General features: G+C 44.9%; 1 protein-coding gene across 1 annotated transcript in view; it reads left to right on the top strand.

Moving 5' to 3' along the window:
- The window catches only part of LOC110505731 (tetratricopeptide repeat protein 7B-like), a 122312-nt gene that overhangs the window by 15408 nt on the left and 83784 nt on the right, over positions 1-23120 (top strand). The window contains 10 exon segments of the mRNA XM_036962931.1: positions 6969-7016; positions 7018-7045; positions 7153-7331; positions 7789-7852; positions 8392-8529; positions 12952-13035; positions 14774-14878; positions 15012-15129; positions 15885-15942; positions 17443-17515. Of these exon segments, the coding sequence (XP_036818826.1) occupies positions 6969-7016; positions 7018-7045; positions 7153-7331; positions 7789-7852; positions 8392-8529; positions 12952-13035; positions 14774-14878; positions 15012-15129; positions 15885-15942; positions 17443-17515 (895 nt within the window).

Here is a 23120-nt window from a genome sequence, read left to right as displayed (position 1 = left end):
TCAGTGTGCGTCTCTGAGTGGATGGAAACAAACATGGCAGAGAGATCTGTTCCGCTTATACCGTCGTTCACAGAAAGTTATGCTAGACTTTTAACGATTAGTTATCGTTCGTGACTATCGTTCGTGACCGGGAGTCCCATAGGGTGGCGCACAATTGGCCCAGTGTCGTCCGAGTTAAGGGAGGGTTTGGCCGGGGGGGCTTATCTTGGCTCATCGCGGGCCGGGCGCCCGCAGGCTGACTTCGGGTCGTCAGTTGAACGGTGTTTCCTCCGACACGTTGGTGCAGCTGGTTTCTGGGTAAAGCGAGCGGGTGTTAAGAAGTGCGGCTTGGTGGGTCATGTTTCGGAGGATGCATGACTCGACCTTCACCTCCCGAGCCCGTTGGAGAGTTGCAACGAAGAGACAAGATCGTAATCATAAAATTGGGGAGAAAAAGGGGATAAACATTACAACAACAAAACATTCTAGTTAGCTACTGAAGAACCGCCAAGTACCCATATTATTAACAGTCAATAGTTACCATTCTTACCATTCCTACTGAGGCAGTCTTCTGACAAAATCATTATTAGGCTAAACAAAAGTGAATTTTCCTATGATTTGAGCAGTATGGATGTCGCAAGTGTGCCATCAGTGGTACTCTACTTCAAGGTTGGCAGGTCTGCAAGCCTCAAGCCTGCCAGTGGAAAAGTGATTGGACTCAGCAGGCCCAATGGCTTGAATTGGAGACGGTGTGGGATGGATTCCTATATCCATAGCTGCTGTGCTTTGATCTAGTTAGCCATAGTTTGATACCTGCCGGCTAGCTCCCCTGTAGGTTACAGCTGTAGTGTGTGTGAGTAGCTAGTTATGGGTGTTGATATGGAGGTTATGCTCCCTAAGCTCCTGGTAGGGGTGTGGTGGTAAAACTCTGTCGGAGTGTGCATGTGATTTTGTGTGCATGTGTGTGCCAGTGTGTGTGCTGGCTGTGTTTCAGTCAGACCTGAAGATGGATGATAGCCTCCTATCTCTCTTAGCCCCACCCCCATACTGACATTATGATTATCCCAGCATGCTTAGAGCTCATCTCACAACCACACCATTTTGGATGCACATCGCTGACAGGATTAGGGCTCACAGGAATGTTAACAGACACAGCTGTAGCAGCCACATGGCTTCTCTAACGTTCACAGTACACATCTATGTGACACGCTTCAAAAAAACAACTCTCAAAGCTCCTTTTGCTATTGCCCAATGCCCATAAATGCATTCTTCATCTCTCATTGAAGTTACACTGAATTGATGGTGTCTTGATCAAATACATCCTCCTCAAGCACCCCTTTGTGCTGTCTGGCTCTCCTTGGGGGAACCATCCATACTACAGTCTGCCTGGGAAGCACTGGTTGTGTCCCAAATGGCAACCTATTCCCATAGGGCTCTGGTCTAAAGTAGTGCACGATATGGAATAGGGACATACCCACTGTATAGGGCAAGGTGGATTTTTCACATGGAAAATGGAGGAAACCACTTAAAAACCAGAGAGGAGAAGAGTTAAAGAGAGGAGGCTGCCACTACTGCTGCTGCTGAAGATAATAGTTCATAGATGATGCAACACAGTGTCTCTTTCATGTCAACCTGCACCCAGCCTCCCTCCCTACCTCCACACGTCTCTCTCTCTCACTAATAACACACTCCGGTGTGTGTGAGACACACACACTGGTATAGTGGTGCAAATACATTAATACAAAACACACTACATACAAATCACGCACACACACAGCATTTCCAGTGGGAAGGTGCTTTTTCTATCCTCGTGAATGCCAACGCTAAAAAGGACACGTCTTCAGTAAATAGCCAGCTGCATACATGGCTAATGTGTTAGCTATGAGTAGCGGTAATTATCTGTCGTTAAGGGTGTCTGCTAAACTCATGAGTAATGCAGCAGTGTGCCTGCCTGTGAATCTCGTGTTGCTCTCTCTGCTCATAGATATTTAAAGTTGAGCGTTGCGATAAAAACATCTGCCAGCATTCTTTTTGTATAATTATTTTCCCCCTTTGTAAAGTGGTCAATCATGGTTGCAGTGAATTAGGAGGAGGCCTTTGGTACTGAGCAGGAAATGGATCTTACAAAAAAAACAGCAGGACCAAGGCAATTCTTCATAATATGTTTTTATTAAAGTGGCTTGTTAAATAGAGCAGAGGAAAATGCTTGGTTGGATAAGGGATGTCTAGTGTACACACTAACTGGATCGATGCAAGGAGTGCATCCAAAATAGTACCCTATTCCCTACTGTTATAGAGTGCACTACTTTAGACCAAACACCTATGGGCCCTGGTCAAAGGTAGTGCACTACATAGGGAATAGGTTGCCATTTGGGATGCATGGTCTGTGCTTCCTCTAGCTGTTAGGCATCTGAAAAACCAGGTCACTTCTCATTAGCAAATCAAGTCTTAGAATGTTGCCTGCTGCAGTCTTGGATTTACTGTAGCCCTGCCAACACACAAACACACACACAGATTCCTTACTGTCAGTGCTGTATCGGTTTGAGCTGATTTATGAAAATGAGGCCTAACAGCAAATATGTATTAAGTCTTTGATGAAACCCTCATTTGCAAACAGATACGCACCACCACGTTATACACATAGACAGACACACAGACATACAGACAGACACAGACAGACGGATGGACACAGGGGGGAGAGGAGCAGGCCGCTCACTCGTTTAGTGTTACCGGGCAGTTTAGCACTCTGAGCTGAACCCTAGTTAACATTTCTCCAAAGTTACAGTGTGACGCATCGATAACATAACAAATGCTCACACACTTATGAGATACTTTCTTGCATTAAGCACATAAACACATGCAGTCTGAGAAGGCGTGTGGTTAGTTCGTTCAGTGGGAGAGTGTTAGCTGAGTAGGTGTGGGAACATTGCAGTGTGTCTGATCCATAGAGAAGTGTTGAGCTAGGGTATTGACACCTCCTATCAACTGACAACCTTACACACAAATGACCATACTAGCTGTCGTGGAAGAATCAGAATGTGTTGGTAACATATGTAAGATGTTTTATATTTATCAAATGTGTGTAAGTTAATTCTCATTAGAATGGTATTTTTGTATAATACTGTGGCGAGGTTGCAGTTATCTGTTCTATGTCAAAACTAAGTTGCATGGGCCACAGAGAGGGGAGAGGTCAAAGTGTCATCATGTGTAAACATATCTTTTACTCCCTACCTTTTTCTAGTGGGGAAAGGAGGGTGGCAGTGTCTGGAATCATTCTCATGCTCCCTTTTATCTTAACCTATAGCCTCACTCTCCTCTCCGTGAGTTTGTATTTAGAGTGGGTTGTATCTAAATGACAATTTGATATATGCCTGTTGATATGGAGGATTGGTTTATGGTTCTGGGGTTTGGGAAAGGAGACAAAGCTGAACGATGAATTATGTCTATGCTGTCTGACTATGTGTGATCTTTGCTATAAAGGATCCCATTTTGCCATTGTGTGGGGACACTCAACTTTTCATTAGAGATACTGAACTGTTGAAAGTCAAAATGCTATAGAGCTGATATAATTAAAGATGGACTTTTATAACTAACTCTGACTTGTGTGTGTGGTTTGCTCCCAAGATTTGGTAAATAGAGGAAATTTCCACGACACAGCTCTGACACACACACACACACACACGCACACACACACACACACACACACACACACACACACTGATATGCACATATTAACCATTATTTATAGGAAATATCTATATATTTTATTGCTTGTTTATACAGGTCCATAATTATGAGAACAGAGATTTTCTCAGATAATATATTTTCAGCATCGATTTTAAGGCTTGGTTTTAGTCAGTATGTGGTAGGGGTACAATATGTATCCAATATCTACCACTCTATATAAAATGTATCCACTATCCTCCACTATATATAAAATGTATCCACTATATAAAATGTATCCACTATCCTCCACTATATATAAAATGTATCCACTATCCTCCACTATATATAAAATGTATCCACTATCCTCCACTATATATAAAATGTATCCAATATATATTAAATGTATCCACTATATATCAAATGTATCCACTATCCTCTATAACTATATATAATATGTATCCACGATTCACCACTCAATATAAAATGTATCTACTATATAAACTCCCCTTTTCAGGATAATTCGTAAACATACACCTGTGGAACGGTCGCTAAGTCACTAACAGTTTACTGACGGTAGGCAATTAAGGTCACAGTTATGAAAACCTAGGATGCTAAAGAGGCCTTTCTACTGACTCTGAAAAACACAAAAAGAAAGATGCCCAGGGTCCCTGCTCATCTGCGTGAACGTGCTATAGGCATGCTGCAAGGAGGCACGAGGACTGCAGATGTGGCCAGGACAATAAATTCCAATGTCCGTACTGTGAGACGCCTAAGACAGCGTTACAGGGAGACAGGACAGACAGCTGATCATCCTCGCAGTGGTAGACCACGTGTAACAACACCTGCACAGGATCGGTACATCCGAACATCACATCTGCGGGACAGGTACAGGATGGCAACAACAACTGCCCGAGTTACACCAGGAATGCACAATCCCTCCATCAGTGCTCAGACTGTCCGCAATAGGCTGAGAGAGGCTGGACTGAGGGCTCGAAGAGCCCGTATCTCAATCCCATTGAGCACGTCTAGGACCTGTTGGTTCGGAGGGTGAGGGCTAGGGCCATTCCCCACAGAAATGTCTGGGAACTTGCAGGTGCCTTGGTGGAAGAGTGGGGTAACATCTCACAACAAGAACTGGCACATCTGGTGCAGTCCATGAGGAGGAGATGCACTGCAGTACTTAATGCAGCTGGAGTCCACACCTGATACTGACTGTTACTTTTGATATTGACCCCCGCTTTGTTCAGGGACACATTTTTTCATTTATGTTAATCACATGTCTGTGGAACTTGTTCAGTTTATGTCTCAGTTGTTGAATCTTGTTATGTTCATACAAATATTTACACATGTTAAGTTTGCTGAAAATGAACTCAGTTGACAGTGAGAGGACGTTTTTTTTTTTGCTGAGTTTATAATATGTATCCACTATCCATCACTCTATATAAAATGTATCCACTATATATAATATGTATCCACTATCCACCACTCTATATAAAATGTATCCACTATCCATCACTCTATATAAAATGTATCCACTATATATAATATGTATCCACTATCCACCTCTCTATATAAAATGTATCCACTATCCATCACTCTATATAAAATGTATCCACTATATATAATATGTATCCACTATCCACCACTCTATATAAAATGTATCCACTCTATATAAAATGTATCCACTATACAGTGCCTTGCGAAAGTATTCGCCCCCCTTGAACTTTGCGACCTTTTGCCACATTTCAGGCTTCAAACATAAAAATATAAAACTGTATTTTTTTGTGAAGAATCAACAACAAGTGGGACACAATCATGAAGTGGAACGACATTTATTGGATATTTCAAACTTCTTTAACAAATCAAAAACTGAAAAATTGGGCGTGCAAAATTATTCAGCCCCTTTACTTTCAGTGCAGCAAACTCTCCAGAAGTTCAGTGAGGATATCTGAATGATCCAATGTTGACCTAAATGACTAATGATGATAAATACAATCCACCTGTGTGTAATCAAGTCTCCGTATAAATGCACCTGCACTGTGATAGTCTCAGAGGTCCGTTAAAAGCGCAGAGAGCATCATGAAGAACAAGAAACACACCAGGCAGGTCCGAGATACTGTTGTGAAGAAGTTTAAAGCCGGATTTGGATACAAAAAGATTTCCCAAGCTTTAAACATCCCAAGGAGCACTGTGCAAGCGATAATATTGAAATGGAAGGAGTATCAGACCACTGCAAATCTACCAAGACCTGGCCGTCCCTCTAAACTTTCAGCTCATACAAGGAGAAGACTGATCAGAGATGCAGCCAAGAGGCCCATGATCACTCTGGATGAACTGCAGAGATCTACAGCTGAGGTGGGAGACTCTGTCCATAGGACAACAATCAGTCGTATATTGCACAAATCTGGCCTTTATGGAAGAGTGGCAAGAAGAAAGCCAGTTCTGAAAGATATCCATAAAAAGTGTCGTATAAAGTTTGCCACAAGCCACCTGGGAGACACACCAAACATGTGGAAGAAGGTGCTCTGGTCAGATGAAACCAAAATTGAACTTTTTGGCAACAATGCAAGACGTTATGTTTGGCGTAAAAGCAACACAGCTCATCACCCTGAACACACCATCTCCACTGTCAAACATGGTGGTGGCAGCATCATGGTTTGGGCCTGCTTTTCTTGAAGAAAACCTGATGGAGTCTGCAAAAGACCTGAGACTGGGACGGAGATTTGTCTTCCAACAAGACAATGATCCAAAACATAAAGCAAAATCTACAATGGAATGGTTCAAAAATAAACATATTCAGGTGTTAGAATGGCCAAGTCAAAGTCCAGACCTGAATCCAATCGAGAATCTGTGGAAAGAACTGAAAACTGCTGTTCACAAATGCCCTCCATCCAACCTCACTGAGCTCGAGCTGTTTTGCAAGGAGGAATGGGAAAAAATTTCAGTCTCTCTATGTGCAAAACTGATAGAGACATACCCCAAGCGACTTACAGCTGTATTCGCAGCAAAAGGTGGCGCTACAAAGTACTAACTTAAGGGGGCTGAATAATTTTGCACACCCAATTTTTCAGTTTTTGATTTGTTAAAAAAGTTTGAAATATCCAATAAATGTCGTTCCAATTCATGATTGTGTCCCACTTGTTGTTGATTCTTCACAAAAAAATACAGTTTTATATCTTTGTTTGAAGCCTGAAATGTGGCAAAAGGTCGCAAAGTTCAAGGGGGCCGAATACTTTCGCAAGGCACTGTATGTGGCCTCAGATGTCCAGATCTTTCCCCCATACTTTAGAGACAGATGATAACATAATTTGTTGTTGCCACAGTAACCTGACCCAGGGAGTGGGCCGCTTCCGGGAGATCCTCCGAGCTGTAGACCAGGACCACACAGAACCTACGAATGGTGGGTTCTAGTGTGTGTGTTTATGTGTGTGTGCACCTGCCTGTGTGAGTGTGTGCTTGCCCGCACGTGCACACCTGCGCTGTAACACAGTGTGTTTCCCTTTGTAGACCATTGCCAAACAGCTGGCAGAGATCCTGCTGAGGGGGATGTGTGAGCAGAGCTACTGGTCTTCTCTGGAGGACCCTCCTAGCAAGTCCCACCTGGACGACCCCCTGCTACGCCAGGGAGCCCCCTACCTCAAGGACTACGCCCTCAGCTGCAGGCCACGCATCTACTCCGGAGAGAAGTACGGACCAACCTGTCTATCTCGTCTATCTCTTCTCTCCCTTCTCTCCTCTATCTTCTCTCTATCTCTCAATACTAGTATCTGCCCGTGTACAGACCTGAGATGTGTGTGTATCTACAATGGCACAATCTGACACTCCTAGGCAGCTTACCTACACATGAGAATCCCAATGGGACTCCGCTATGCTGGCTTGTTCATCAAGCTGAGCTGACTGTGGTGGTTTGCAGGCTCTGTCTCTACACTCGTTTGATAACTATCTCTCTCTCTGTGTCTCTATATTGCCATCTCTTGCCCCTTTTCTCTCTCTCTCTCTCTCTCTCTCTACCCCCACTATCTTTCCCTCTCTCGCTCTCTTTCCCTCTCATTGACCCTTCCCTCTCTTCCTCTCCCTTTCTCTCTCCCCCACTATCTTTCCCTCTCATTGCTCCCATCCCTCTCTTCCTCTCATTCTCCTCAGTCTGTTTTGTCCACAGGAGAACACAGAGGAGGCTCTGCTCCTGTTGCTGATTAGTGAATCTATGGTAAGAATATCCCTCTTTTCTTCCCGGGCAGGTAGATTCATCTTTCAGGTCGTACACCTTTTCAACAATAACAGCAACTGAACTCCTCTGGTTCTAATGTTGACAAGTTAATTTTTTCTCTCAGTCACATCAACTATTTCATCCAGTACAGTTTCTCCATCACACTCCCAAAGCAAGGCATTAAAGGCATTGTTTGGTAGCTCTAACTCTGAACTTCCAGTAACAATTGTCCTAGTTCTCTCTCTTTTTTTCAGTTGATTCATTAGTTAAAAGGGTGTTAGATTTCCATCCTGTTTGTTTTTCCTTCTAATGGGTGTTTTTAAAAGCAGGGCCCCCAGTCATCCATCAAACACAACACTCCTCTTTCCATTCTTCCACTCACCACACACTGCAATGTTCCCACAGCTACTCTGCTAACACTCTCCCACTGAACTAACTAACTGACACACACACAAACTCCTCTTTCTACTCTTCTGTATCTGTGTGTGTGTGCGTGTACATGGTATGATGATGAGTGTGTGTGTGTGTTCTCCCTGCAGGCCAACAGAGATGCGGTGCTGAGCAGGATCCCAGAGCATAACAGCGACCGCATCATCAGCCTGCAGAGTGCCTCTGTGGTCTACGACTTGCTGACCATCGCCCTGGGGTGACGGGGACAGTATGAGATGCTCTCTGAGGTGAGGACATACACATACTGGATGTATACACAAACACACAGACCCTTATCCTACACTTACACACACCTAACCGCCCAATCAGTAACCGTGGGAACACCCGAGAAGACCCACGGAGACCAATCATGGCCTATAGTTGCCCCGGTAACCGAAGCTGCCACTCTCCGTCTCTGGAGCCAGGAACCTTCCTGCAGTCCGGTCGATGGCTGAATGGATCTGATCTCATTGATCTGGAGATCTTAAGTTCATCCCTCCATCCCCCAGCGCTGCGCTTCTCTCTCTCTCTCTCTCTCTCTCTCAGTGAGCAAGAGATAAAGCACACAGTCTCAGTCACTACAGAGACTCCAAGACACTGCTACTGTTAGTGCAGTCATCATAAACACTAGTCCAAAACACTTTAAAAATGACCTTGTCGTTCTCCTTGAGAGAGAGAATTGTGTTGATCTTGGTTTTGATAGCAGAAAGAGATAATGGTTTGGCTTGTGAATACAACAAGCAGTCTAGTGGAGTCTTGTGTGCCAAGGTTCTGTAAACTATGGTCTTGAATATTCAACATTTTGTTTGTCTTGTTTGTCTCACTTAAAAGTTTTATATCACGAAATTTCCATCTGAAATATGTTGGACATCAGACATCAGGAATCCTATTTGAGTCAAAAAATTATATTTATATGATGGGTAAGATATACAAAACCTTGCAGAGAGCCTATCCAACTGACAATATCTAAACTATTGGAACCAAGACCTAACTGATATGGAGAGAGTGTTGGAACATAACCAAGAAATTACAGTTAACAAAAGTGTATGCTTAATCCAGTATAAACTAATGTATAGAATTTATTACAAGAGACTAAATTCACAAATTCGACAGCACAACGGCAGAGTCATGTCCCGAGTGGCGCAGCGGTCTAAGGCACTGCATCTCAGTAATAGAGGCGTCATTACAGACCCTGGTTCGATTCCAGGCTGTATCACAACCGGCCGTGATTGGAAGTCCCATAGGGCGGACACAATTGGCCCAGTGTCGTCCAGGTTAGGGTTCGGCCGGTGTAGGCTGTCATTGTAAATAAGAATTTGTTCTTAACTGATTTCCCTAGTTAAATAAAAAGTCTAAAATAAGCAATGATTCTGTAATGCATGCCTTCTTGGAGTGCTATATAGTCCAAAAGTTATGGCCAGAGTTAGAAAGTTGGCTGTCAGAAGTGTTGCAATTGAAATAATTTTTATCCGTCTATCTGCATATTTCAAGACATAGCATATGAAGGTGTGTGAGATACTCAATGGGTTGGACCATATTTTCCCAAAGTCAAATGATCCTCCATCGTTAAGACAGTGGAAGAATCAAATGCATTATTATTTAAATCTTGAAAAGGTGTGGGCGACAGAGAAAAGCAGAACAGCGCAATTTGAGGCCATATGGCATAGAGTCTTACAAGCACTGGAAATAGATGCTGTGGGAACATGTGGGTCTGGGCAGGTGGGATGTCCTTGATGTTTGTGTGCGTCTGTCTGTTGTCTTTTGTCTGTATATGTTTATATTGAAAGAGAGTGATCCGGCTCTGGGTATTTTACTGGTTTGTGACTCACTGACACTGCCCCCAGTTAGACGGGAATAAAGCAGCCCAAGAGTTAACACACACAGTAACTTTATTTAAACACAGTGAGGAAGATGAACATGGTGATGTACATGGGCTGAAAAGTGGGAGAAGTCGTGGAATGGTAGTGTGGTGCTGATAAGTCACCGGCAGGAAATATGTAACATATAAAGTGCATTCGGAAAGTATTCAGACCCCTTGACTTTTTCCACATTTTGTTACATTACAGCCTTGTTCTAAAATGTATTAAATATATATTTTTATTCTTCAATCTACACCCCATAACTACAAAGCGAAAACAGGTTTTTAGAAATTTTAGCAAATGTATTAAAAATAAAAAACTGAAATATGACATTTATATAAGTATTCAGACCCTTTACTCAGTACTTTGTTGAAGCACCTTTGGCAGCGTTTACAACCTTGAGTCTTCTTGGGTATGATGCTACAAGCTTGGCACACCTGTATTTGGGGAGTTTCTCCCATTCTTCTCTGGAGATCCTCTCAAGTTCTGTCAGGTTGGATGGGGAGCGTCACTGCACAGCTGTTTTCAGGTCTCTCCAGAGATGCTTGATCGGGTTCAAATCCGCTCTCTGGCTGGGCCACTCGAGGACATTCAGAGACTTATCCCAAAGCCACTCCTGCTTTGTCTTGGCTGTGTGCTTAGGGTCGTTGTCCTGTTTGAAGGTGAACCTTGAACCTTTGCTCTGTTCATCTTTCATCTTTCCCTTGATCCTGACTAGTTTCCCAGTCCCTGCCGCTGAAAAACATCCCCACAGCATGATGCTGCCACCATCATGCTTCACTGTAGGGAGGGTGCCAGGTTTCCTCCAGAGTTGATGCTTGGCGTTCAATGTTGGTTTCATCAGACCAGAGAATCTTGTTTTTCATGGTCTGAGAGAGGTGCCTATTGGCAAACTCCAAGCGTGCTGTCAAGTGCCTTTTACTGAGGAGTGGCTTCCACCTGGCCACTCTACCATAAAGGCCTGATTGGTGGAGTTCTGCAGAGATGGTTGTCCTTCTGCAAGTTTCTCCCATCTCCACAGAGGGACTCTGGAGCTCTGTTAGAATGACCAAAGGGTTCTTGGTCACCTCTCTGACCAAGGCCCTACTCCCCCGATTGCTCAGTTTGGCCGGACGGCCAGCTCTAGGAAGTCTGGGTAGTTCAAAACTCCTTCAATTTAGGAATGATGGAGGCCACTGTGTTCTTGGGAAATTTCAATGCTGTAGAAATGTTTTGGTAACCTTCCCCAGATCTGTGCCTCGACAAAATCCTGTCTCTAAGCTCTACAGACAATTCCTTCGACCTTATGGCTTGGTTTTTGCTCTGACATGCACTGTCAACTGTGGGACCTTATATAGACAAATTATGTCCAATCAATTGAATTTACCACAGGTGGACTCAAAGTTGTAAAAACATCTCAAGAATGATGATCCTGAGCGCAATTTCGAGTGTCAAAAAACGTATATAAATAATGTATTTCTGTTTTTTATTTTTAATACATTTGCAAAAATTCAAAACCTGGCATTTTTTCCTAGCCACCGTGCTTCTACACCTGCATTGCTTGCTGTTTGGGGTTTTAGGCTGAGTTTCTGTACAGCACTTTGAGATATCAGCTGATGTGGCTTTGTCATTATGTGTGTAGATTGATGAGGAAACATTATTATTATTTTATTTTTTTGAATTTTACCCCTTTTTCTCCCCAATTTCATGGTATCCAATTGTTTAGTAGCTACTATCTTGTCTCATCGCTACAACTCCCGTACGGGCTCAGGAGAGACGAAGGTTGAAAGTCATGCGTCCTCCGATACACAACCCAACCAAGCCGCACTGCTTACCACAGCGCGCATCCAACCCGGAAGCCAGCCGCACCAATGTGTCGGAGGAAACACCGTGCACCTGGCAACCTTGGAAACATTTTTATTGAATATATTTTAGTATAAGGCTGTAATGTAACAAAATGTAGAACAAGTCAAGAGGTCTGAATACTTTCTGAATACACTGTATTGTTTGAAAAATAAAATCTTACAAAAATATGAATGCTGCTCTGACATGCAGTCATCTGCCCGTACTGAAACACACTTGGAGCATGATACAGGACCTCCTCCCACCTTTTCATCTGCCTTTGATTGTTCTGCCTGGGCCACTCTGCCACCCTGTTCAATGAAAGTGTCCCCAGTAAGCTTGGTGTCTGTGATTAGTCCTAATACCCCACCAACTGCCTGGAAATGCTCTCAGTTAAGCTCCCTGCTCCACTCCTGCAGACATGGCCTTCTGCAGCCACCGCCTCCTGCAGACATACACACACGATCTGTTATCTCCCCAGTGTGAATAGAGAAGCATATTCATGAGAGCAATGGATTCTTGCAGCTGTTAGTTTATGTACCAACCTATTAGACGAAAGGACTTCAATTGGGAGGTGTTGGCAGGAAGTGGCAGAGCGTTCTAATTGGTTCTCGGCTGGAGCTGTGAGCCACTGATTTGGATCTGCTGGCTCCTAAGGGTTGATCTAAATATGGCTCCCCGTCTAACACTTGGCCTTGTTCCTCGAGGTGATGGAGTTTTCAATGTGTTAAGGAAGGAAGGATTGCATTGCTTCTTCTTAGCACATTCTGGTGTCTTGCTGTGCTCTGCTGTTTGCTCTGCTCACAACTAAGAACTCTCAGCTCTCCCATTGTAATTTAAATAAAGAGTTGTTTAAAGCCTTACATGGTTTTGACTTAGAAACCCTCAAATTCATAAATGTATTTTACCAAACAGGAAATTGTGTTATTTAAATGAGGTATTCCCCTATTTAAATGTGATGTCAATCTGACCTTTGTCTTGCGTCTGCAGTGTCTAGAGAGGGCCATGAAGTTTGCCTTTGAGGAGTTCCATCTCTGGTACCAGCTAGCCCTGTCACTGATGGCTGCTGGGACGGTAAGTCTGACACCGTGACATCACTACTAGTGGTGCGCGGGTCAGCTGTTTGTTCACCCGTACCCGTCCGCAATTGCTAATAACCCATCTGCGACCTTCCCACTATATGTGATACATTTTAAATCTGAGGCCCTCAGTCAACCCGAACCCACTAATATAGAAAATGCACTGTAGGCTACAGTCACAGACAGCTGAACTATTTTTTGACAGGGTTTGCAGGATTATTTTGGGCCTGATTTAGACACAGGATGGTTCTGCTTATAATTTGACATTTTAGTTGTTAGTCAACTTGTATATGATTAGATACATGCAGCTTCTCTTCTGTCATTATATGTTTCCCTAGAAGACTAAATAAACCCTGGTTCACCAGAATAATGTAATAGATCAATTAAGTCAATGCATAAATCTAGTTGACTTCGGTAAAGTTCTCTCTGCCATCTCTGCTTCTTTTGCGGAGCAAAGACGTTTAGGGACCGAGGAGAAAATGCAATATCTCAACAATCAAAAAACTAAATATTATCTGTGCAAAATTTCCAAATGTCATCAATTTGACTGGTTGTAAGGAAATCGAAAGCTGTAAAAACTACCCAACATGTTTCTGATAAGATTTCAGTTTGGTTTGGATGCATATTTTATTTGGAAATAATATCAGCTTTTATGATGCTGATAAGCATAGCACCTACTATACTCTCAAGATGCTGAAATAAATAACTCCTGTTCCTGAGTAAACATTTTGCCTACATTTGGTGTATCATTTTAATGCAAGAAATGCTTAATTCTGCAGGAGTTCATAGTAAGGCTATGAGAGGTTATAGATCTACAGTCAGTGTCCAGACTTCAGTTTCCATTTAACCCATCTGAACAGTAGGCTACAGTTTCCATTTAACCCATCTGAACAGTAGGCTACAGTTTCCATTTAACCCATCTGAACAGTAGGCTACCGTTTCCATTTAACCCATCTGAACAGTAGGCTACAGTTTCCATTTAACCCATCTGAACAGTAGGCTACCGTTTCCATTTAACCCATCTGAACAGTAGGCTACAGTTTCCATTTAACCCATCTGAACAGTAGGCTACAGTTTCCATTTAACCCATCTGAACAGTAGGCTACAGTTTCCTTGCAGTGCCATAGGCCTATTTAAAGTCCCTGTCTTGTGACTGTCGAATTTGAATAGCACCTTACAATCATCACACATAATAGCTGGCACTGCCATCATCCTCTTTTTACCACTTCACCAAATCTTTCCCAAACATGACTTTTCTGGTCCTCCCTTTTTTTATTTTCAACTCTCCATTTTACAGCTTTTCTCTTATTGAATTAAACTCTGACATTGTCGTTTTTGCTTCCATGGATCGACGTTAACTTTTTCTGCCCATTCCCAAAAGCAGCTGGTGATTGGCATGTAGGTTACTTGGCGTGTGAACAGTTAGGTCCTACAGTTTAGACTTATGCACTAATGTCAGATAGCCTAAAATAATGAAAGAAAAACCTCAATGTTGCCTATACTGCACAAGAATGATACATTTATGGATTTTTTAAAGTTGTTGTTTTCTCTTTATTAAACCCGCCAGCCACCCACCTGCCATTCATCCACACAATATTTCCTAACCCTAAACCCGCCCCCGCGGATATAACCGCTGTCAGCCCGCGCATCACTGATCACTACTGTGACATCATGCTTATTTTATTAATGTACACTATGTTAATTTGTGCTTCACCTAGTGTGTGTGTGTGCAGTCGGCCAGGGCGGTGAAGGTATTGAAGGAGTGTATCCGTCTGAAGCCGGATGACCCCACCATCCCCTTACTAGCTGTCAAGCTGTGCATTGGAGCACTCCATTGGGTGAGAAAGGCAACAAGCCCTGCGATTGTCCCTCAGAGATCTCTGATATAAATCACTATATTATTTGTCCTTCATGATTCGTTTTCTGTACATTATAATCTACTAATCTTTCTTTCTCTCGCTCACTGTCTAGCTGGAGGAAGGAGAGTGTTTTGCTAAGATGGTGGTGGACATGGGGGAGAAGGCCTCAGAGTTCCGAGCTAAAGGTTACCTAGCCATCGGCTTGGTGTGCAGCCTCAAGGCCACAGACGGTGAGGGACTGCTCCCACTTTCAGCCACAGAACTCGTACAGCATTGCACCTAGGGCCAGTGCTCTGTCTCAATTGCTTAAAAACATGTCCTCTCCTCGTCTCCTCCCTTTCATTTGCACTGATTGGACAGGAAAAAACAATGGTGGAATCTCAGTAGGATAACTTTCACCTGCTCAGTTCTTTTAAATCAGAGTGAGGTAAGGAGAGGAAGGATTTTCAAGGATTTTTTGTGACATGACCAGGAAAAGCTCCTGACTCTAGATTCTACCCTCTCTCTCTCCCCACGGTTATCATCCACACCTGGACACACTAACAGCAAATGCCTAACTCTGATGTATGACAGTCCCACTGTACATTGCTCTCCTCTCACTACCACATTCAGCTTATTTCCACTGGAACATGTGGTGTAGACAAGCTGAATATTTATGACATAATGCACCATAATGTGAGCATCCTTCCCTCCCTTCTTCCTGAACATAATCACTCTCCTCTGGTTTCTCATTCTCTCCATCTCCTTTCTCTGCTCCCATCTGTTGTTCACTCTATTTCACTCGCTCTTAAATGCTTTCTCAATTTACCCGTGGCTCTCGCATATGCTTCCTTCTCTCTTCTCTCCTCTTCTTTTTACTACTTTCTTTCCATTCATCTGGCCACTCTTTCTATTCTCATTTTATCCTTCATCTCTCATATCTCCTCTCCGTCTCCCACACTGCTCAATCCCCCTCCTGTCTCTCTCTCTCTCTCTAACCCCACAGCTTCCCTACGGGGGATGCAGGAGGAGTATCAGAAGAAGGCCCTGGGTGCGTTCCAGAGGTGAGTGAGTTTTGTAAGAATTTAGCGATTTAGATGTCACTGTGTCTCCCCCTATCCCTGTCTCTGTCTCTCCCCTGTCTCTGTGTCTCCCCCTATCCCTGTCTCTGTCTCTCCCCTGTCTCTGTGTCTCCCCCTATCCCTGTCTCTGTCTCTCCCCTGTCTCTGTGTCTCCCCCTATCCCTGTCTCTGTCTCTCCCCTGTCTCTGTGTCTCCCCCTATCCCTGTCTCTGTCTCTCCCCTGTCTCTGTGTCTCCCCCTATCCCTGTCTCTGTCTCTCCCCTGTCTCTGTGTCTCCCCCTATCCCTGTCTCTGTCTCTCCCCTGTCTCTGTGTCTCCCCCTATCCCTGTCTCTGTATCTCCCCTGTCTCTGTCTCTCCCCTGTCTCTGTGTCTCCCCCTGTCTCTGTCTCCCCCTGTCTCTGTGTCTCCCCTGTCTCTGTCTCTCCCCTGTCTCTGTCTCCCCGGTCTCTGTCTCTCCCCGTCTCTGTCTCTCCCCTGTCTCTGTCTCCCCTATCCCTGTCTCTCCCCGTCTCTGTGTCTCCCCTATCCCTGTCTCTGTCTCTCCCCGTCTCTGTCTCTCCCCTGTCTCTGTGTCTCCCCTGTCTCTGTCTCTCCCCCTGTCTCTGTCTCCCCCTGTCTCTGTGTCTCCCCTATCCCTGTCTCTGTCTCTACCCTGTCTCTGTCTCCCCCTGTCTCCCCTGTCTCTGTCTCCCCCATCTCTGTGTCTCCCCTGTCTGTGTCTTTCCCCTCTCCCTGTGTCTCCCCCGTCTCTGTGTCTCCCTTGTCTCTGTGTCTCCCCGTCTCTGTGTGTTCCTGGGGCCCACCTGTCCCTGGCTTACCTAATGGAGGCAGAGTCATCCTCAGTGTCACACCACTTTCCTTGTCCCCTGTCCCCATCCCCCCTCCCTGTGTCTCCCCTCCCTGTCCCTTTCTCTGTGCTGTCCCTGGCTCCCCTAATGGAGGCAGAGTCATCCTCAGTGTCACACCACTTTCCTTGTCCCCTGTCCCCATCCCCCCTCCCTGTGTCTCCCCTCCCTGTCCCTTTCTCTGTGTCTGTCCCTGGCTCCCCTAATGGAGGCAGAATCATCCTCACTCTCACACCACTCTCTTGACACATTAACTATGCAGTGGTGTAAGAGAGTCCATTTAAGCCTCTGACACAGAGAGTGTTTGGGAAGAACCATGTAAGCCAACCTCCCTCTTAGATACTCTGTGTCTCTCAAGTGGTTATGAGCAGGACAGGGCTGGGCGAGGCTTGTTCAGTAGGGGATGGATGGATACCTCACTCGAGGTTAGTCCCCTGGGGGTCCCAGTGTAATAGGACCTGATACTCTGTAGGATAGTGGTTCAGAAAATCCCACTGAGTTCATTCATTTCTCTGCTTTATGATATGATACTACAAGCAAGCAGCATTCTCGGTAGCAGTCATGCAAATAAAATAAAAAAATATTTGAAGGACACTTTTCCTCCTCACTCATTTCTCCTCATCTCTCTGTTTCAGGGCCCAGAGCTTGTCCCCCACAGACCACCTGGCTGCCTTCTACCTGGCCCTGGAGCTGGCTGTGTCACGACAGGTAAGGTCAAGAAACACACACACACACAGTGGCTCAGAGAATCATGATGGGACTAATCTGTGTGTGAAAGCTGGTCACACAGCACTGATACTCTCCATAGATAGAGGTGTGTGTAGTCAGTGCTCTCTGTGGGTCTAACCCCAAGAAGTTATAGAAAATGGTTAAAGAACTGGAGAATAAACTCTCCTCCTCATAGCTGCACCATAATATTGATGATGTGGTTGTTACTGACAAGGAGCAGATGGCTGAGCTCTTTAATCACCACTTGATTAAGTCAAAATTCCTATTTGACTCAGCCATGCCTCCTTGCCCGTCCAACATTTCCTCATCCCCTACCCCTTCTAATGCGACTAGCCCCGATGCTCACAGACACTATTGTAAACTTTAGAGTGTTTCCTATTCAAATCTACCAATTATATGCATATCATATCTTCTGGGCCTGAGTAGAAGGCGGTTTAATTTGGGCACGCTTTTCATCCAAAATTCCAAATGCTGCCCTACCCTAGAGAAGTTAAATGCTCTACAACAACGCTTTCTTAGTGTCCAACAAGCTTTTTCTACCCTTAACCTTGTTATGAACACCTCCAAAACAAAGGTCATGTGGTTTGGTAAGAAGAATTGCCCCTCTCCCCACAGGTGTGATTGCTACCTCTGAGGGTTTAGAGGTTGAGGTAGTCACCTCATACAAGTACTTGGGAGTATGGCTAGACGGTACACTGCCCTTCTCTCATCACATATCAAAGCTGCAGGCTACAGTTACATCTAGACTTGGTTTCCTCTATCGTAATCGCTCCTCTTTCACCCTAGCTGCCAAACTAACCCTGATTCGGATGACCATCCTACCCATGCTAGATTACAGAAACTTAATTTATAGATCGGCAGGTAAGGGTGCTCTCGAGTGGCTAGATGTCCTTTACCATTCGTCCATCAGATTTGTCACCAATGCTCCTTATAGGACACATCACTGCACTCTATACTCCTCTGTAAACTGGTCATCTACAGTATATCACAAAAGTGAGTACCACCCTCACATTTTTGTAAATATTTGAGTATATCTTTTCATGTGACAACACTGAAGAAATGACACTTTGCTACAATGTAAAGTAGTGAGTGTACAGCTTGTATAACAGTGTACATTTTCTGTCCCCTCAAAATAACTCAACACACACCCATTAATATCTAAATCGCTGGCAACAAAAGTGAGTACACCCCTAAGTGAAAATGTCCAAATTGGGCCCAAAGTGTCAATATTTTGTGTGGCTACCATCATTTTCCAGCACTGCCTTAACCCTCTTGGGCATGGAGTTCACCAGAGCTTCACAGGTTGCCACTGTAGTCCTCTTCCACTCCTCCATGACAACATCACGGAGCTGGTGGATGTTAGAGACCTTGCACTCCTCCACCTTCCGTTTGAGGATGCCCCACAGATGCTCAATAGGGTTTAGGTCTGGAGACATGCTTGGCCAGTCCATCACCTTTACCCTCAGCTTCTTTAGCAAGGCAGTGGTCATCTTGGAGGTGTGTTTGGGGTCGTTATCATGTTGGAATACTGCCCTGCGGCCCAGTCTCCGAAGGGAGGGGATCATGCTCTGCTTCAGTATGTCACAGTACATGTTGGCATTCATGGTTCCCTCAATGAACTGTAGCTCCCACCACCATGCTTGACTGTAGGCAAGACACACTTGTCTTTGTACTCCTCACCTGGTTGCCGCCACACACGCTTGACACCATCTGAACCAGACCACAGGACATGGTTCCAGTAATCCATGTCCTTAGTTTGCTTGTCTTCAGCAAACTGTTTGCGGGCTTTCTTGTGCATCATCTTTAGAAGAGGCTTCCTTCTGGGATGACAGCCATGCAGACCAATTTGATGCAGTGTACGGCGTATGGTCTGAGCACTGACAGGCTGACCCCCCCATCCCTTCAACCTCTGCAGCAATGCTGGCAGCACTCATACGTCTATTTCCCAAAGACAACCTCTGGATATGACGCTGAGCACGTGCACTCAACTTCTTTGGTCGACCATGGCGAGGCCTGTTCTGAGTGGAATCTGTCCAGTTAAACCGCTGTATGGTCTTGGCCAATGTGCTGCAGCTCAGTTTCAGGGTCTTGGCAATCTTCTTATAGCCCAGGCCATCTTTATGTAGAGCAACAATTCTTTTTTTCAGATCCTCAGAGAGTTCTTTGCCATGAGGTGCCATGTTGAACTTCCAGTGACCAGTCAGTATGAGGGAGTGTGAGAGCGATGACACCAAATGTAACACACCTGCTCCCCATTCACACCTGAGACCTTGTAACACTAACGAGTCACATGACACCGGGGAGGGAAAATTGCAAATTGGGCCCAATTTGGACATTTTCACTTAGGGGTGTACTCACTTTTGTTGCCAGCGGTCTAGACCTTAATGGCTGTTTGTTGAGTTATTTTGAGGGGACAGCACATTTACACTGTTATACAAGCTGTACTCTCACTACTTTACATTGTAGCAAAGTGTCATTTCTCCAGTGTTGTCACATGAAAAGATATCCTCAAATATTTACAGAAATGTGAGGGGTGTACTCACTTTTGTGATATACTGTATGTATAACTGTCGCAAGACCCACTGGTTGATGGTTATTTATAAAACCCTCTTAGGCCTCACTCCCCCCTATCTGAGATATCTACTGCAGCCCTCATCCTCCACATTCAACGCCCGTTCTGCCAGTCACATCTCTGGGTCGCTCGTCTTTTCAGTTCGCTGCCGCTAGCGACTGGAACGAGCTGCAACAAACAATCAAACTGGACAGTTTTATCTCAATCTCTTCATTCAAAGACTCAGTCACGGACACTCTTATTGACAGTTGTGGCTGCTTTGTGTGATGCATTGTTGTCTCTACCTTCTTGCCAATTGTGCTGTTGTCTGTACCCAAAAATGTTTGTACCATGTTTTGTGCTGCTACCATGGTGTTGTCATGTGTCGCTGCCTCACTGTGTTGTCGTCTTAGGTCTCTCTTTTTGTAGTGTTGTGTCTCTTGTCGTGATGTGTGTTTTATCCTATATTTTTATTTATTTTTAATCCCACAGGAAGCCTTTAGTCCCCGCAGGAAGCCTTTTGCCTTTTGGTAGGCCGTCATTGTTAATAAGAATTTGTTCTTAACTGACTTGCCTAGTTAAATAAAGGTTAAATAAATACAACTTTTTTTGTTTTTAAACACTAGGAGTTAGCGGTGCTCATTATTCACACGGGTCACTCTAAGGTCACCGCAAACTCTCTTTCTGTCTCTCTCTTTCTTTCACTGTCACCCTTTACATCTCTCCCCTCTCTCTGCCATACTGTATCTTCCTCTCCTCTCAACTCCAGTCTCTTCCCCCTATATTCCCCTTTCCTGTCTCTTTCTCCTCTTTTTTTCTTCCACTATAATCTCGCCTCCATCCTCCCATCCCAGAAACACAACAGTCATAAAAATAATAACACAAGGAATAAATACACAATGAGTAATGGTAGCTTGGCTATATACACGCGGTACCAATACCAAGTCAATGTGCAGGGGTGCGAGGTAATTGAGGTAGATATATACATATACTGTAGGTAGGGATAAAGTGACTAGGTAACAGGATAGATGATGAACAGTAATAGCAGCGTATGTGATGAGTGAAAAGAGTTAGTGTAAAAAGGGTCGATGCAGATAGTCCGGGTAGCTATTTGGTTGACTCTTTCACTCTTTATCAGTCTTATGGCTTGGGTGTAGAAGCTGTTCAGGGTCCTGTTGGTTTCAGACTTGGTGCATTGGCACTGCTTGCCATGTGGTAGCAGAGATAACAGTCTATGACCTGGGTGGCTGGATTCTGACCATTTTTAGGGCCTTCCTCTGAAACCTCAAGGTATAGAGGTCCTGGATGGCAGGGATCTCGGGCCCAGCGATGTACTGGGCCATAAGCACTACCCTCTGTAACGCTTTGCGGTCAGATGCCAAGCAGTTACCACACCAAGCGGTGACTTGTGAGTGAGTGAGTGAGTGAAGCTGCTTGGCATCCGACCGCAAAGCGCTACAGAGGGTACCTTTATTGGCCAAATAATTACGGGTAGTTTACTAGGCTGTCCCATTGCCTGTTGGCTATACTATACCTAAGCCCTCCAATGTATAGGTCGAGGGTCAACTCCAACCCCAGGCCTGTCCACCACCCACCCAGGACAGAAACAACCCTACCAGACTGGAACAACCCTACCAGTCTCCTCATCCCCACAGAACAGGCGCCCCCTCCCCACTAATGGATCAAGATCCGACACATACCTGTTTGTAGCGATAGCCCCATGAATAATCCTCCACTGTAGCTCAGCAATACATTTCTCTATGGGAGGCTTATACAGAGAGCACCAACAACCTCTCAGAGAAGAGCCTGTCCCAACCCCCCCCCCCCCCCGAGCCTTTTTGCTGGCTGTGCAACAGGACCCCAGCTCTGAAGTCTTGAATGATAGGATCATTTCCTCACCCTCCTGGTGTTCCTCTGCAGCGGCAGTAATGTTGAAAGGAGGTAGGTCAGTGTCATTTGTGGTTAGACAGTCCAGTCTCTGCCTACTCCCCAGCAGCTCTCTGAACAAGCCCGGTAGTGCAGCACGGACCCCTTCCACCAGCTGCTGCAGAAGCCTGGTAGAATTTATGGAGGAAGCCATGGCCATGTCGCTGATAGATTTCCACCCAGCTTCTTCTTGCAGGTCACCCAACTTAGTGAACCCCACTCTCACAAGCCTGGCCCACACGCTGGCAGAGGTATGCACTCTGGTCTGGATGAATGGGTTGTGAAACTGTGGCTCCTGGCTGTGAAATGTCTGTTTGAACATATAGTATTTTTCCACGCCCAAAGCACAGCGTTGCCTGTGAGACAGGAGTATCAGCCTCGGAGTCAGCGTTGCCACTACCCTCTGTAACCACTTCCGGAAGCTCAGTCACTATCACGCCCGCCCCTTAACTCCCTGCCACGGTAACCTCCGCTACATTAACAATAACATCATCAACATTAACATCAACTGTATGGATGACGGAATCTGGCAATGCCGATGTTTGGGGTTGAGTCTGGACCAGGGGTGGAGGCCGGGCCTGCTCTCTCATTGCGCTGGCAAATGTCCCTTAGCGTGTGCGCTCTAGCATCAGGTCACCATCGGGAATGAACGGTGGCACGTTGAATATAGTAGCCCTCGTAGACAGGGAGAAAAGCGTTGTGATCAGCCGGTTGATAAGACTCTCCTCTTTCAGAAACACAACCACTGCTTTATTCATCCGCAAAGCAGTTGAAAGATTTTCATAGCCAACCTGTTATCCCACAGCGAGGAGAACATTCTCCACCGCCACATTCGGCTCAGGCAGGGACGGCGTTTCCACGTGAGACGTCATCCCCACTCCCAGCGACTAACTCCCCAACAATGAAGGCTATGTCACCACTAAAATAAATCACATAGCCTAAATCTTTCAGGAAAAAATATAAAGAAATGACCAATAAATGAACAGTAAATAATGTGACAAGACACACATCAGGGAATGATGTAAAAAAATACAAATAAAAAATAAATAATCTGAATGAAATTGAATGTCAAGGGTAGATTTGTGACGTGAGGTTTGGAGGGGACAG

Source organism: Oncorhynchus mykiss, chromosome 25 (genome assembly GCF_013265735.2).
Source record: "Oncorhynchus mykiss isolate Arlee chromosome 25, USDA_OmykA_1.1, whole genome shotgun sequence".
Classification (NCBI taxonomy): domain Eukaryota; kingdom Metazoa; phylum Chordata; class Actinopteri; order Salmoniformes; family Salmonidae; genus Oncorhynchus; species Oncorhynchus mykiss.
This window is presented reverse-complemented; position numbering and strand designations above follow the sequence as displayed.